General features: G+C 43.9%; 1 protein-coding gene across 4 annotated transcripts in view; it reads right to left on the minus strand.

Moving 5' to 3' along the window:
- FARP2 (FERM, ARH/RhoGEF and pleckstrin domain protein 2) overlaps positions 1-14,983 on the minus strand; it is a 152,482-nt gene that overhangs the window by 51,988 nt on the left and 85,511 nt on the right. For all 4 annotated transcript variants that reach the window (XM_017510764.2, XM_037732192.1, XM_037732193.1 and 1 more), the window contains 5 exons: positions 11,476-11,571; positions 8,901-9,064; positions 8,170-8,238; positions 7,276-7,333; positions 2,782-3,037 (listed from right to left, as the gene is read on the minus strand). In XM_017510764.2, the coding sequence (XP_017366253.1) occupies positions 2,782-3,037; positions 7,276-7,333; positions 8,170-8,238; positions 8,901-9,064; positions 11,476-11,571 (643 nt within the window). The remainder of the gene's footprint in view (positions 1-2,781; positions 3,038-7,275; positions 7,334-8,169; positions 8,239-8,900; positions 9,065-11,475; positions 11,572-14,983) is intronic.

Here is a 14,983-nt window from a genome sequence, read left to right on the forward strand (position 1 = left end):
TTAGTAGAGACGGGGTTTCACCATGTTGACCAGGATGGTCTCGATCTCTTGACCTCGTGATCCACCCGCCTCGGCCTCCCAAAGTGCTGGGATTACAGGCTTGAGCCACCGCGCCCGGCCTACCGCAGCTTTTCACAGGTGTTTGTTAGCCAATGCAGACAGCAGTGCCCAGTGGCCCCCAGAGCGTTAGGAAGGCAGGTCTAAATTACCGGGAACAGAATGGATAACAACTACTCCGACTGAGCTCTAGTTGCATAAGCAAAATGACGAGACTGTGGTTTAGGTATAACAAAGCTACAAAAATGGGAAACTGCCTGATGTGGTTAGCCACAGCCAACACTGATGAGAAAAGGAAAACCAGCCTTGCAAGACGCCCTCGAAGGCTCAGACACCTAAGCCACATGGTCCCTGTGCAGTCACAGTAAATCCATCCAGGCAAAACGTCAGAGATCTTACTATGTGAACAGAAACGAATGTTTAAAGTTTCCACAAGAGTTCTGGGAAGAGAATTAAACTTTCAATGTGGTATTGCACTAGTAGGTAAGATCAGAAAGGAAAAACAATAAAACCCCCAAACCCTGTCTGGGGACTTGACAAATTCAACAGTGTCACCTAGGCCTGGCCTGAGCCCGGCACTTGTGGGTGCTGAGCTGCATGGCAGTGGTTTCCCCATGATGTCCCTGCCCACTCTATGCCACCAACATCAGCCTTGACTTTCATGGTGGTTTAGACCGAGAAGCTCTCCGTGTGGTCCCCAGCAGGGCCCATGGCACCTGGTGTGTGTGAGAGGGTATGCAGGATGGGGGGAAGGGCCACCTGGGCCCACCTGCCCTTGGGACCCTTCCCCCTGCCCTGGACAGAATGATGCCCACAGTGTGTCTGATCTTGCTTTGTTTGCAACCATGTATCTTCTATACTCCCAACTAAGCTGAAGAGAAGCAAACAGCTCAAACTTACGTAAATGCATTCTAAACCAACACCTCTCCAACTGGGACCACTATCTACACACAGCACTATTTCTGGGTCTCAAGTCAATAACGAGGCAGTGCCCCTTTGACACCTTTAAAAAAAGTGGAAAAAAAAATGACATGGTGCCTTTGGCACTGGGACAGTTCCAGGCACTCTCTTACCCCCAACCCCAGTGCAGCAGAAGACTGTCCTCCCAGAGTCCCAGGGGGACTCTTTCTCTACTTGTCTGTGCAAAAGGGTTGCTGAAGAAAAGGCTAAGGTCTAGGGGGCCTTGGTCTCAGAGTTCCACGGGTTTGACCAGAGCACACAGGAGGCCATGGCCTATGCCATCTTTCCCAGGGTTAGGGCTCTGTAGAGGCATACTCAAGGTTTTGTGCAGTGCAGTGGCTGCACAAGAGACAAAACCCATGTCCTAGTTAATTACGGGCAGCATGGCTCATCTTAAAAAGCAGCATCAATAGTGTGATCCACAAATTCTACCGAAGAGCAACATGAACAGAACTGTGTAACATTCAGAATGTATAGCACCAGTTTTCACTTGAATAAAAAATAACTGATTCCAAAAAACATAAGCTACAAAGACCAATTTATCGGGACTTCTAGGAGGACTGGCTGGAGTATTCAGAGTTAAGACTGGATGCATAGATTTAACGTCATTCCAAGTGAAAGGTCAAATTTTTTGATATTCAAAAAAGTATAATAAATCAGGAAATTTAAAAAAATGGAATATGTAGCCATGAAATCAAAATCACTTTCTATGTTTAAACCGAACAACTCTGAGCTCTAAACTACACAGCATGGGAGAGCGGGTGCCTTGAAAAGGGGCCCAGGGTGGTCAAGACAGGTTTTTATCTACTTGCTCTCCTGGAGTCAAATTCTTTAAATTGTTCTGTAAATCAAAAGGGACTCTTTCTCCACTTGTCTGTGCAAAAGGGTTGCTGAAGAAAAGGCTTATGTCTAGGGGTGCCTCGGTTTCAGAGTCCCACGAGTCTGACTCTGTGCTGCTGGAGTCTTCGGCTGTCGTGGGAGGGTAGCTGAGCTGCTCTAACTGGTCGATGATGTCAGAGAACTGGAAGGCCGAGCTGGACTCAGAGCGGACTGAGTAGGCTGGGAAGTTGACCATGGAGCTGGCCTCAGACTGATTGGCTGAGTTGCATGTATGCAAAAACAGCCCGCCACGTAGCGGCATGTTATTGAGGGAGCTGCTTTCAGACTGGCTGTTCCTCAGTGAGCTGGTCTCAGAAGGACCCAGCAGGCGCTGCATCCGGCTGGCCTGTGCCTTCACCTCAAATAGCTCCGAGGTGTCTGAGGGGTGTGCGTTGCCATTGAAGTCACTTTCTTCCTCAAATGCAAAATCATCTTCTGTGTTCATGTCTACTGCCTCAGTGGAGTACCTGTCTGGGCTGGACTGAGCAGACCCTGGAAGCCCACACAAAGGAGGGGCCCCCAGAGGCTGGGCAGAGGCCTGAGGTTCCTGTGAGACTACAGAGCCGTAAGGAAAAGAAAATGCCTCCGACCCTCCAGCAAAGAAAGAGATGTCTGCCGGGTCATCGTCTATAAACTCCTCAGACACCTGCAGCTGGGCATTTGTCAATGTGAAAGCAGGGGGCCCCCCACGGCACTGCCGGTCACACCGGTGCTCCCCACTGGAAGGGAATGAGCCTGTGGTAAAGTCATCCCCACCACTGTCATTTTTACAAGCAGCTCTGTGCTCCCTCCCAGCCCTCCCTGTGTCTAGGTCTAAGGCACCAAAACCTTGCCCCCCAGGACAGACAGAACCACAGCTGCTCACAACATGACAAAACCCGACACCTGGACCAGGCTGGAGTGCGGGGGCCCCGAGGGGCTGGGCCGATGGTGTGTCAGGGCCTCCAGCCACTGCTCCACTGCTCCTCTCTGCAGCTGAACTCTTGACGTAGGAAACCTGAGGATCTGTGAGAGAGCTGCTGCTGTCCTTAAACTCTGGCAGGCCAACGGGGACCAAGGTGGAGTGAGAGAGGGGGTAAAAGGAGGCATTCGCTGAAGATGGGGAGGCAGGGGTCCTCAGTCCCTCGGTGAATGAGATGCTCTGGGAATCAAAATTAAGAAATGAAAAAAAGGATATAAAATTACAAATGACCACTAGAAGTTGCAAAGCCAACTGGGCCTAACTTAGGGCATCCACACATTTCTGTTACAGCTTTTATGAAAAGGGGCAATTCACCAGACTTTCCCTTGTAGAACTGAAGATTTGTAAAATAGCATTGCAAATTAACCCTGGATCATCTGCTTATAAACCCTTACAATTCTGTTTTTTTCTCTTATTATGACATAAAATATCCACAATAATGTTTTTCAAATTAAATTAAAATTTTTAATTTTTATTATTATTTTTTGAGATAGCATCTCATTCTGTCGCCCAGGCTGGAGTGTAGGGGTGCAATCTTGGCTCACTGCAACCTCTGCCTCCCAGGTTCAAGCCATTCTGACTCAGTCTCCTGAGTAGCTGGGAGTATAGGTGCTGCCACCATGCTGGGCTTAATTTTTTTATTTTTAGTAGGGACAGGGTTTCACCATATTGGCCAGGCTGGTTTCGAACTCCTGATCTCATGATCTGCCTGCCTCGGCCTCCCAAAGAGCTGGGATTACAGGCATGAACCACTGTGCTGGGCCTTATTTTTATTTTTTTAGAGACAGGGTCTTGCTCTGTTGCCCACGGTAAAGTGCAGTGGTGCCATCATAGCTTAAACTCCCGGCCTCAAGTGATCCACCCATTTGGGCCTTCCAACGTGCTTGGATTCCAGGTGCATGCCATCAGGCCCCGCCAAGAAAACTTCCATCTTGCAGAACCTAATGACACGTGGTTCATGTCTCCCTGGCATCCTATTATCAGGGGACTCATAGTTTTGTCGAGGAGTAAAATATAGCTGGAGAGGGGATGAGCCATTACACTCAGCCAACAGAGCCCTAAACCACAGCACTGACAGCTAAGTAACCAGTCCAAATTCTACAGTAATGCACACTCATCTGTCAGAGATGCATCATCACCAGGGAGTTGGGACACACTCCAGTCCACTTGTACATGCAACAGAAGGTTGAGGGTCACTGCCTAGGATGCCCTTTGCCAACAACAGTGGCAAAGGAGCCTTGGGGCCTTTCAAAAGCACTGGAGTAGCCATAAGTCTGAGGGAGAAGTGGCTCCCAAGCAGGATGAGGAAATGCTGAGGGGTCAGGGCCAGATGTCAAGTGGCTATGTGGTATCACCTGCTACTCCAAGGGTACCCTAACACATCCTCCCTGCATGGTTCCACACACAAGGACAAGGCTGAGCCCTCTCTACTCGCTAAGTGTCACTCTTCATGTGTGCTATCACAGCATGCAGTCACACTTCAAGAACATCCCTTACTATACATACACACGCCACATCGTTAAGAGTGTGGTCAGACCAAAACATTACCAAACACAACTGAATAACTTTGTGCAATATGTACACAGGCAATATACACACGCATGTGTTATCATATGTAAAACGTGCAAATGCAATGGTAGAAGGCTTAGTTACTAGCCTTTCAGAAACAAAATAGTAGGTAACAGTCCATAAGATTATTAACCTGTTTTCAAATGCTGATCATACCACTTTTTCTCAATTACTCAACCATATTCAATATCCTTGTGTGGCTTTTAAAATGGAATGGAAGAGAACTGAAAGCTTAAAGGTAACATTTATTGATTGATTGATTGATGGAGTTTCATTCTTGTCACTCAGGCTGGAGTGCAATGGCTCCGTCTCAGCTCACTGCAACCTCTACCTCCCAGGTTCAAATAATTCTCCTACCTCAGCCTCCCAAGTAGCTGGGATTACGGGCACCTGCCATCATGCCTGGCTAATTTTTATACTTTATTAAGCCTGGGGTTTCACCATGTTGGCCAGATTGGTCTTGAATTCTTGACCTCCGGTGATCTGCCTGCCTCAGCCTCCCAAAGTGCTAGGATTACAGGCATGAGTCATTGTGCATGGACTTAAAAGTAACTTTTAAATGATTCTTACTTTGACTTTAAATTCTAACTTTGTGGCTGGGTGTGGTGTCTCATGCCTGTACTCCCAACATTCTGGGAGGCTGAGGCAGAAGGATCCTTGAGCCCAGGAGTTTGAGACCCGCCTGGGCAACCTGGTAAGACCCTATCTCTACAAAAAAATACAAAATTAGCTGGGTGTGGTGGCACAGGCCTGTAGTCTCAGCTACTTGGGAGGCTGAGGTGCAAGGATCACCTGAGCCTGGGAGGTGGGGGCTGCAATGAGCTGTAATCATGCAGCCTGGAAGACAGAGTGAGACCCTGTCTCAAAAAAAAAAAAAAAAAAAAAAAAAAAATTAAAAAAAAAAAAAAAAAAAAAAAAAAAATCAAACTTTCTAAAGGAACAATTAAAAATACTTTTTAATTTTAATGGAATTGATTTAATAAGAAATTTCTAAAGAGGAAACATACCTAAAAGAGTTTAAGAAGGTTGGCTGGGCATGGTGGCTCACACCTGTAATCCCAGGACTTTGGGAGGCTGAGGTGGGCAGATCACAAGGTCAGGAGTTCGAGACCAGACAGGCCAGCATGGTGAAACCCTGTCTCTACTAAAAATACAAAAATTAGCCGGGTGTGGTGGTGGGTGCCTATAATCCCAGCTACTTGGGAGGCTGAGGCAGGAGAATCACTTGAACCCGGGAGGTGGAGGTTGCGATGAGCGGAGATCGTGCCATTGCACTCCTGCCTGGGTGACAGGGTGAGACTCCGTCTTAAAAAAAAAAAAGAAAGAAAGAAAGAAGAAAAATAGTTTAACAAGGTTTTGATGTCAAATACCAATGATGAAAAAAAAAAACTGGGATACTATGTTTTTTTTTTTTGAGACATTCTCACTCTGTTGCCTAGTCTGGAGTACAGTGGTGCAATTGTGGCTCACTGCAGTGCCTTGAACTCTAGGCTCAAGTGACCCTTATACCGCAGCCACCCAAGTAGCTGGAACTACAGCTGGGTGCCGCCACAGCTGGCTAATTTAAAAAAAGTTTTCAGATAGATGGGTCTCACTATGTTGTCCAGACTGGTCTCGAACACCTGGCTTCAAGCAGTCCACCAGCCTCAGCCTCCTGATTAGTTGGGATTATGGGTATGAGCCACTGTGCCCAGCTTACATGAGCTTTAATATAATGAGGTGCAAGTATAGCTCCTGAAGTGCTATGACAGTATAAATGACAAACCATTAAAAAAATTAACATCGTGCAGAGATAAGAATTATAAATATGAAACTATAGCACCACGAAGAAAAAGCTGTATGTTATACAAAAAACGTAAGATTCTGATGGGGCGCAGTGGCTCATGTCTATAATTCTGGCACGTTGGGAGGCCAAGGCAGGCGTATCACTTGAGGCCAGGAATTCGAGACCAGCCTGGCCAACGTGGTGAAACCTCATCACTACTGAACAACACAAAAATCAGCCAGGCATGGTGGTATGTACCAATAATCCCAGCTACTCAGGAGGCTGAGGAATGAGAATTGCTCGAACCCAGGAGGCAGAGGTTGCAGTGAGCCTAGATCATGCCACTGCACTCCAGCCTGGGCAAGAGAGTAAGATTCTGTCTGGGAAAAACAAAACAAAACATGCAAGATTCTAGGTAAAAATATGCTTGCATGTGGACGTTAACATACCAACATAAACATGGGAAGGGACTGCAGTGAAGACCTGGAACATGACAAGGTCACTGATGTCCCATCACAGGGGCACGGAGCAGCTGTTGTCACATTCTGGGACATTCTCCTCAAGTATTTTTGTATGAAGCATCTGTGAGAGTTGGTATGTGTATCTTTGTTTTGGTAGTTGCAATCATGCGAAAGACATATAGACATAAATTTGTTTCCTGGTTTTCATCCGTAATATAATAGCAAGAATTTCCCCCTGTTACCACATACTCTTTTGAAGCCATGCTCTTAGTGGTTAACAAAAAATCCTGCTAAGTGAATACGGCTAAAAACATAGCAAGTAAGTCATCTGGCACAGATGAGAGCTATCAGGATTTTGTGGTGTATTATTGCATACAACACTGTGATGATGCACGCCTCATAGTGATGCACATCTCAACCACAGGCTTTATCTCTCTCTTTTGGTTTGAGATGGGATCCTGCTGCCATCCAGGCTGGAGTGCAGTGGCACTATCTTGGCTCACTGTAGCCCTGACTTCTGGGATCAAACCATTCTTCCATGTTAGTTACAATACTGACAGATTATTTTCCAAAAGAGTATAGATAACCACTATTGCCTATGTTTTTAACCAGAAAAAACTAACCTGTTTTGGTAGGTCTGCAGTCAGAGCACGAATGGACATGTGAGTCTTGCTGTGCCTTCTGCAAAACAGAACAAGCTGTGAGAAGCCAAACCCTCCCCTTTTCAAGACCTGTTTTTAAAGCAGCAAGCACATGCTGTATCCATGAAGAAAACCTCCCATGAAAATGTAGCTAAGAGGTATCTAACTAAAAAGGGGCAAGGTAACAGAAAACAAGAATTCAAATAAAAAACAGAGGTCCCAAGAGAGGTAAGATTATACACCCACACTAAAAGAAAAAAAATTCCACATGTAGGGAAACAAGAATTTTCAGATTAAAAGTTTACTATACTATGTAAAAACTAAAAAGTATTATCTCTATGTGTATACAATGTATGTATAAAAAATATTACAAATCCATTTTCTCTAAAAAAATTGAAGGTGAACTATAAAAATACACATTCATGTAGTTGAAGTGACTTTTATTCAAGTAAAGATTAAAAATACTTAAAATAGGCTGGGCATGGTGGCTCACACCTATAATCCCAGCACTTTGGGAGGCTGAGGTGGGAGGATTACTTGAGCTCACGTGTTTGAGACCAGCCTGGTGACATAGCAAGACACTGTCTCTACAGAAAAAAAAAAATTAGCCAGGGGGTGGTGGTGTGCACCCAGTCCCAGATACTTGGGAGGCTGAGGTGGGAGGATTGCTTGAGCCCAGGAGTCTGAGGCTGCAGTAAGCTGTGATCACGCCACTGTACTCCAGCCCAGGCGACAGAGCAAGACCCAGTCTCTCTTCTCTCTCTTTTTCTATCATATATATACATACATATATATATATATATATATATATATATATATATATATATATATATATATACAAAGCACAAATTTTACATCAGAAAGGCCAGAGCTTACCTTTCATATGGATGTCTCTTCATTCCAGTGTCTCTGAAATAATCTACTAGTTGTTTCTGAGTTCTTCCACTGTGAATAAAGGTTTAGGGTTTTAATACAGAACAGTAAGTTAGCATTAATTTTTCAGAGTAAAAGACAAAGGAAAAGAAAGATTTACCCATCCTCTCTCATAAATATACACATATATATATTTTATTTTATTTTTTGAGACTGAGTCTCACTCTACTGCTCAGGCTGGAGTGCAGTGGTGCGACCTCAGCTCACTGCAATCTCCACCTCCCGGGGTCAAGCTATTCTTATGCCTCAGCCTCCTGAGTAGCTTCGATTACAGGCACTCGCCACCACGCCCAGCTAATTTTTGTATTTTTAGTAGAGATGGGGTTTCACCATGTTGGTCAGGATAGTCTCGAATTCCTGACCTCAAATGACCCACCCGCCTTGGCCTCCCAAAGTATTGGAATTACAGGCGTGAGCCACTGGGCCAATATATATATTTTAAAGTTATAGTTTGTAGTAAGCTAAGCATAACTGAATTTCTGAGCGAAGTTTTTAAAGCCTATTTTTTCCCACTATTTTATTTCATATGCTTCCTCTAGTCATTCTTTCACAAATCCTCCACTTTGTAATTCTCTGAAACATTTTGTAACATTTCTTTCTTGACAAGGAATCATCTATTTTCTCAGCCTTACACACCAGTGAGGGGCCCATGCAACCCACAGCATGGCCCCTACCTGTATCTGAAGGAGGAGCCTCGGCTGAAGAAGACGGCTTTTGCTTTTGGCTTAGGTTGGTCCAAAAGTCTAAAAAAGGTGTGATACTCCACACAAATCTTCCAGAAGTTCTTACATTCATCTCTACTCCCCAACAAAAATTCTAATGTGTCCTGGTAAGGTCCCTAAAAACAAAACACAAAGGTTTAATTAATTCAAGAATGAAGTACTGGACAAGAAAAAGTACATTTAGGAAGCAGATCACACAACAGGCAATGCCAAAATTAAAAATTAGGAAGGATTTTTTTTGAGACAGGATCTTGCTCTGTCACCCAGGTTGGAGTGCGATGGCATCATCTTGGATCACTGCAACCTCGACCTCCCAGGCTCAAGCAATCATCCCACCTCAGCTGCTCCCCTCCAGCCTCCTAGTAGCAGGGACTACAGGCGCATGCCACCAGGCCCAGCTGATTTTTGTATTTTTTGTAGTGAAAGAGTTTTCCCATGTTGGCCAGGCTGGTCTTAAACTCCTGAGCCCAAGTGATCTGCCCAGAACCTCGGCCTCCCAAAGTACTGGGATTATAGGGGTGCACCACTGCACCCAGCCCAGGAAGGATTTTTCTAAAAATTGTATACAAAGTCTTCTGGTTCCATTTACTTAATTAAGAGAAATACAGTATATATATTCACAGTAGAAACAGCAGAAAAATGAAGTCACCCACAATCACACAACTATCAACATTCTGAATTTTATCTTTGTAAACACTTTTTCCACCTATCAAAGGATGGCATTTTTCATGCTAGCTGATTATATATATATATATGTATATATATATATGCACACACGCGCGCACACACACACACACACACACACATACACACACACATATATATTATTACTGAATTGCTTCTACATATTATATATATTTTAAAATCTAGGATATCTTAGATGTCCAGGATATGCAGTTTTCAGAAATATAGCCCTGAATTATATTTCATGAATATAGCCCTGAAGAAACTGGATTCTCTCTCACAGTTATTCCTTAGGATAAATTGCTAGAAATGGAAATCTGAGCTCAAAGACTGCACATTTTTGAACCTGCTGATATGTTACCCAATTACCTTCCACAAAGACTGTAAAACTTTGATTCTTACATTTAGTCTTTAAAAAAAGCGTTTAAGTAAGTAAAATGTAACTGCTAAGTGCAGATACAAACAGTTATGGGCTGCTGTGGTTAACTTTCCCTATCATCTCAGAATAACTGCAAGAAACAGTTTTTTTTAACTCACAGAGTAAAACAGTCTGTACTTGTGTTTTGTATGTGTGTTTGGCATTCCTTCTACTTTCCTTTCATCCACAGAAGAGATACTTAAAATAATTAAAGCCACTTTCAAGCCTGCTACCAAAAGCAAACATACTTACACATAGCACGTGAACCCAGTGTGTGACAAAGCCCCTACTCAAGTGCCTTTTAAAGGCGTAGGCAGAGCCTTTCTTCCAACTGGCCCAAGGGCTCTAAAACTCTGATAACCCAAAATGTGTCCAGGCTGACATAGGCATGGCCATCTCTTAAGCTTCAAACGCATGGCGGCTTGGCAAATCTACTTTTTATTTTCGAACTCCCTTTGTACAGTGGAAATGCAGCAATTGGAACATCTTTGAAAAACCAGAATTACTGGATTTTTCCAAATACACTGCACAGGCATTTATTTTTTCCATTTTTACTCATTTTAGTAAATTCGTATGTAATTACTTTATTAATTAGTAGTCAGTAAAGAAGGAATATTTACTTCCTGATAATCAAGGCTTCTTCACTTAGAGCTATTCAAAGGTCAATTTCTGAATGAAGGATACCACAGAACATCCGTGACACTCCTCAATTCATTCTGAAGCTCTCAATTGCTGTAGGGCTTCAGATCATTTTGAACACTTTGTTCTTCAGCTTTATTACCTAAAGAACAAAGAGGCTGCCACTAACCATGGTTCTCAGCAGCCCCTGGGAGCTTGTCAGATGTGTACCTTCTTGGGCTCATCCCAGACCCACTGAGTCTGAAACTCTGGGGTTTTGAGGCAGCAACATGTGAGTGACAAAGTTCCTGGGGGAGGTGGTGTGAGGCTGGCTAGGCGGACTGTCCTCAGCCCCTCCAGACCTAAGTCCTGAATCCTGTCCTTGAGTTCTTATGTACATCATGCTGAAATGATTTACAAAGTAGCTATGTTTTGGCAGAATAAATTACGAATTAAAAATGCTCAAGGCCAGGCATGGTGGCTCACACCTGTAATCCCAGCACGTTGGGAGGCCAAGGTGGGTGGATCACTTGAGGACGGGAGTTTAAGACCACCCTGGCCAACATGGAGAAACCCCATCTCTACTAAAAATACAAAATTAGCTGGGCATGGTGGTGCATGCCTGTAATTCCAGCTACTCAGGAGGCTGAGGCAGGAGAATTGCTTTAACCTGGGAGGTGGAGGTTGTGGCGAGCCAAGATTAGACCACTGCACTCCAGCCTGGGCAACAAGAGCAAAACTCCGTCTCAAAACTAATAAACGAAAAAAGCAAAACAAACAAACAAAAAAGCTCAAAATAATACTTACATGAACCTCTGGATGAAGTTTGATAAGGAATCTTTTCCTCTTGAAGCTTAGTTTACGAACCTTGGACCAGTTGAAAGTGTTGATTTTGGTGGTGCCCTGAAATACAAGAGACCGACACTTTGTGGCACATTTGTAATCTAACACATATCCCCTTTCTCATGAAATAGGGAATGCTTAAGTCACATCCTTGACAACACAGCAATCCACTTGGTATTTTCCCATTATATCTGAAATAGCTCTGACTTAAAAATGTCAATAACTAAACATATTAATCTATCTGTTCTAAAAAGACAATTTTTTTTTTTTGAGATGGAGTCTTGTTCTGTTGCCTAGGCTGGAGTGCAGTGGTGCAATCTCTGCTCACTGCAGCCTCAAACCCTTGGGCTCAAGAAATCATCCTGCCTCAGCCACTGAGTAGCTGGGACTACAGACACCAGACACCAATCCTGGCTAATTTTCTATTAAAAATTTTTTTGTAGAGATGAGGTCTTGCTATGTTGCTCAGGCTGATGTCAAACTCAAGGTACATCTGGAACACAAGGACACTGAAATGCTGAAAGAGATGGAAAAAGATACACTCAACAACTACTGACTGAAGGAGCGCCAGTGTAGCAGTATTAAGCTCAGGTACAATACGTGAGAAAGAGGCCTTACATCATGTAAAAGAAACAATTCGCTCGGAAGGATATACCTGGACTTGTTTATCTCCCCATATTGTTTTAAATATTTAAAGGAAATAGAGAATCAGAAGAAGAAATGGAAAGATTTACAGCCTTTGTTGTTTTTTTGGAGACAGGCTGTCACTCTATCGCCCAGGCTGGAGTGCAGTGGCGTGATCTCCACTGACTACAACCTCCGCCTCCTGGGTTCAGGCGATTCTCCTGCCTCGGCCTCCTGTATATCTGGGAATATAAGTGTGTGCCACCACGCCTGGCTAATTTTTGTATTTTTAATAGAGATGGGGTTTCACCGTGTTGGCTAGGCTGGTCTTGAACTCCTGACCTCAGGTGATCTGTCCATCTTTACTTCCCGAAGTGCTGGGATCACAGGCATGACCCACTATGCCCGGCTAATTTAATTTCTTTGATAAGGTTTTACTGCAAACGTTTTAAATCAATGTTAATATACATTTTTTGAAGTTCACTCCTGCAAGGAGGATGGTCTGGAAGGGGCAATGATGGTGGCTGGGCAGGGCTGGGAGCAGGGTCAGGTTTCTCCCTGAAGCTAGAACAGAGTGCTAGAGTGTAACAGGGACAAATGATGGGAATTCCTGGTCTCAGCAGATACAGACAGACAAAGAGGTAAATATAGTTATGTGAGGTGAGTGGGTGTATGCACACATGCGTAGCATTGTCTATTGAGAGGGCCAGGAGTGCTGGCACCCCAAAAAGCAATGGGCACACTGAGTGCATAGATCTTGGTCTCTAAACACCAGTCTTCACTAAAACAGCTGGGCTCTGGGGGGGAAATGGCTGACTTCACAGTGAAGCAGGCAAAGTACAAAACAAGCCTAGCATGTCTTATTCTGTAAGAAAGCAAAGAAGTGCTCAAAAAATGAGAGGACATGTGAGAAGGACACAGCTTGGAGGGCCTCTCTTGGGCCAAATGTGGGAAAGTTAAAGATAAAAATAAATAATGAAACCAACAGATTATCAAGTATCGGATTTGAATCTATGAATCCAGTGACATAAAGTAAATACATGGAGAGAAAACTTCCTTCCAGTAGTAGGAAGAATGGGATTTAAAGAGTCACCATTGGGCAACCATCATAGTGATCTAACTAAAAAGTGAATGAGATGAGGTACAAGATATTTACTTAGTCTCAAAGTATCTCTCCACAAATTACTTAGTTACAAAGGATAAAAAGTAACTTTTCTTAAGAGATAAGGTCTTGCTCACTGAAGCCTTAAACTGCTGGGCTCAAGCAGTCATCCCGACTCAGCCTCTGGAGCAGCTGGGACTACAGGCACTAGACACCAATCTTAATTTTCTATTTTTAATTTTTTTTTTGTAGAGATGGGGTCTTGCTATGTTGCCCAGGCTGGTCTCATCAAACACCTGGCCTCAAGTAACCCTCCTGCCTCAGCCTCTGTTGGGACTACAGGCATGAGCCACCACCTAGCCAAAAGTAACTCTGTACAGAGAAAAGCTGGGAACCATCATCTTGACCAAGTGATCGATGCTACCATCACCACCAGCGGGACAGAGGGACCCTATGTGCTATACGAATCAGGATATATCACCACCTGGGAGTTTCTTGCCTAGGCAGTGAGCCCAGGGTCTGATCCTGGGGAAGCACTGGACCATCCTGTATCATAAGCATTCTACAAAATGACTGCCCTGTAATCTTTCAAGATGTCAAGGTCATGAAAACCAAGGAAAGAAGGAAGGAATGTTCCAGACTGCAGAGACCAGACAGAACACCTGGGTATAGCATTGGACCTGCTCCTAGATTGGACCTTCTGTAGTAAACAACTCTGGGGCAACTGGTGAAACGCAGATGGCATCTCAGGTAAAGGCCAGCAGGATCTTTCTGCGCTGTTTGTGTAGCTTTTCTATAAATGGTTTCAAAATAAAATTTAAAAAACATCTTGAGACACTGCTTGGGCATTTCAGTGTCTACACTTCATGTCACCAACGTTTACTCTTATCTGCAAACTCAATGTGAGAGGTGGCAAAGTGAGAAACAGTCCCCTCAGAGACAGCACCAAAGAAAAAAACAAACCCCTTTAGCCGTAAGAAGGAATAAGACTGATACATGCTACCACATGAGTGAACTTGGAAACAAGAAAACACCATACACAATACGCTACATGTTATATGATCCCATTTATATGAAATATCTAGAATAGGTAAATCTATAGAGAGGGAATATCCTGATGGGTGCCTGTTCTGGATGTCAGTGGTTGCTGGGGGCTGGTAGAATAATTGCTAAAGAGTATGAGGGTCTCTTTCTGGGTTGACGAAATGTTCTGAAATTAGATAGTAGTCATGGTCATACAACTATGTAAAAATCCTAAAACAATCGAATTGTATACTTTAACATGGTGAATTTTATGATATATACATTTTATCTCAATTAAAAGAAAATCCTAAGTTAGATGTTCTCAAAGCCAAGATATAAATGTAAGGGTCTAAATAAGGATGTAAGCTTCCTATTTCCCAAAATATTGCCCAAACACTAAGTCATTCTAATTTCTACTGAAAGCAAAATACTGAAGGCCAGGTGCAGTGGTTCACACCTGTAATCTCAGCACTTTGGGAGGCTGAGGCTGGTGGATCACCTGAGGTCAGGAGTTCGAGACCAGCCTGGCCAACATGGCAAAACCCCATCTCTACTAAAAACAAACAAAAAAAAACCAACAGCTGGGCATGGTGGCCAGTGCCAGTAATCCCAGCTACTTGGGAGGCTGAGGCAGGAGAATCACTTGAATCCAGGAGGTGGAGGTTGCAGTGAGCAGAGACTGTGCTATTGCACTCCAGCCTGGCAACAAAGGGAGATCCTATA

The sequence above is a fragment of the Cebus imitator genome, unplaced genomic scaffold (assembly GCF_001604975.1).
Source record: "Cebus imitator isolate Cc_AM_T3 unplaced genomic scaffold, Cebus_imitator-1.0 Scaffold443, whole genome shotgun sequence".
Taxonomy (NCBI): Eukaryota; Metazoa; Chordata; class Mammalia; order Primates; family Cebidae; genus Cebus; species Cebus imitator.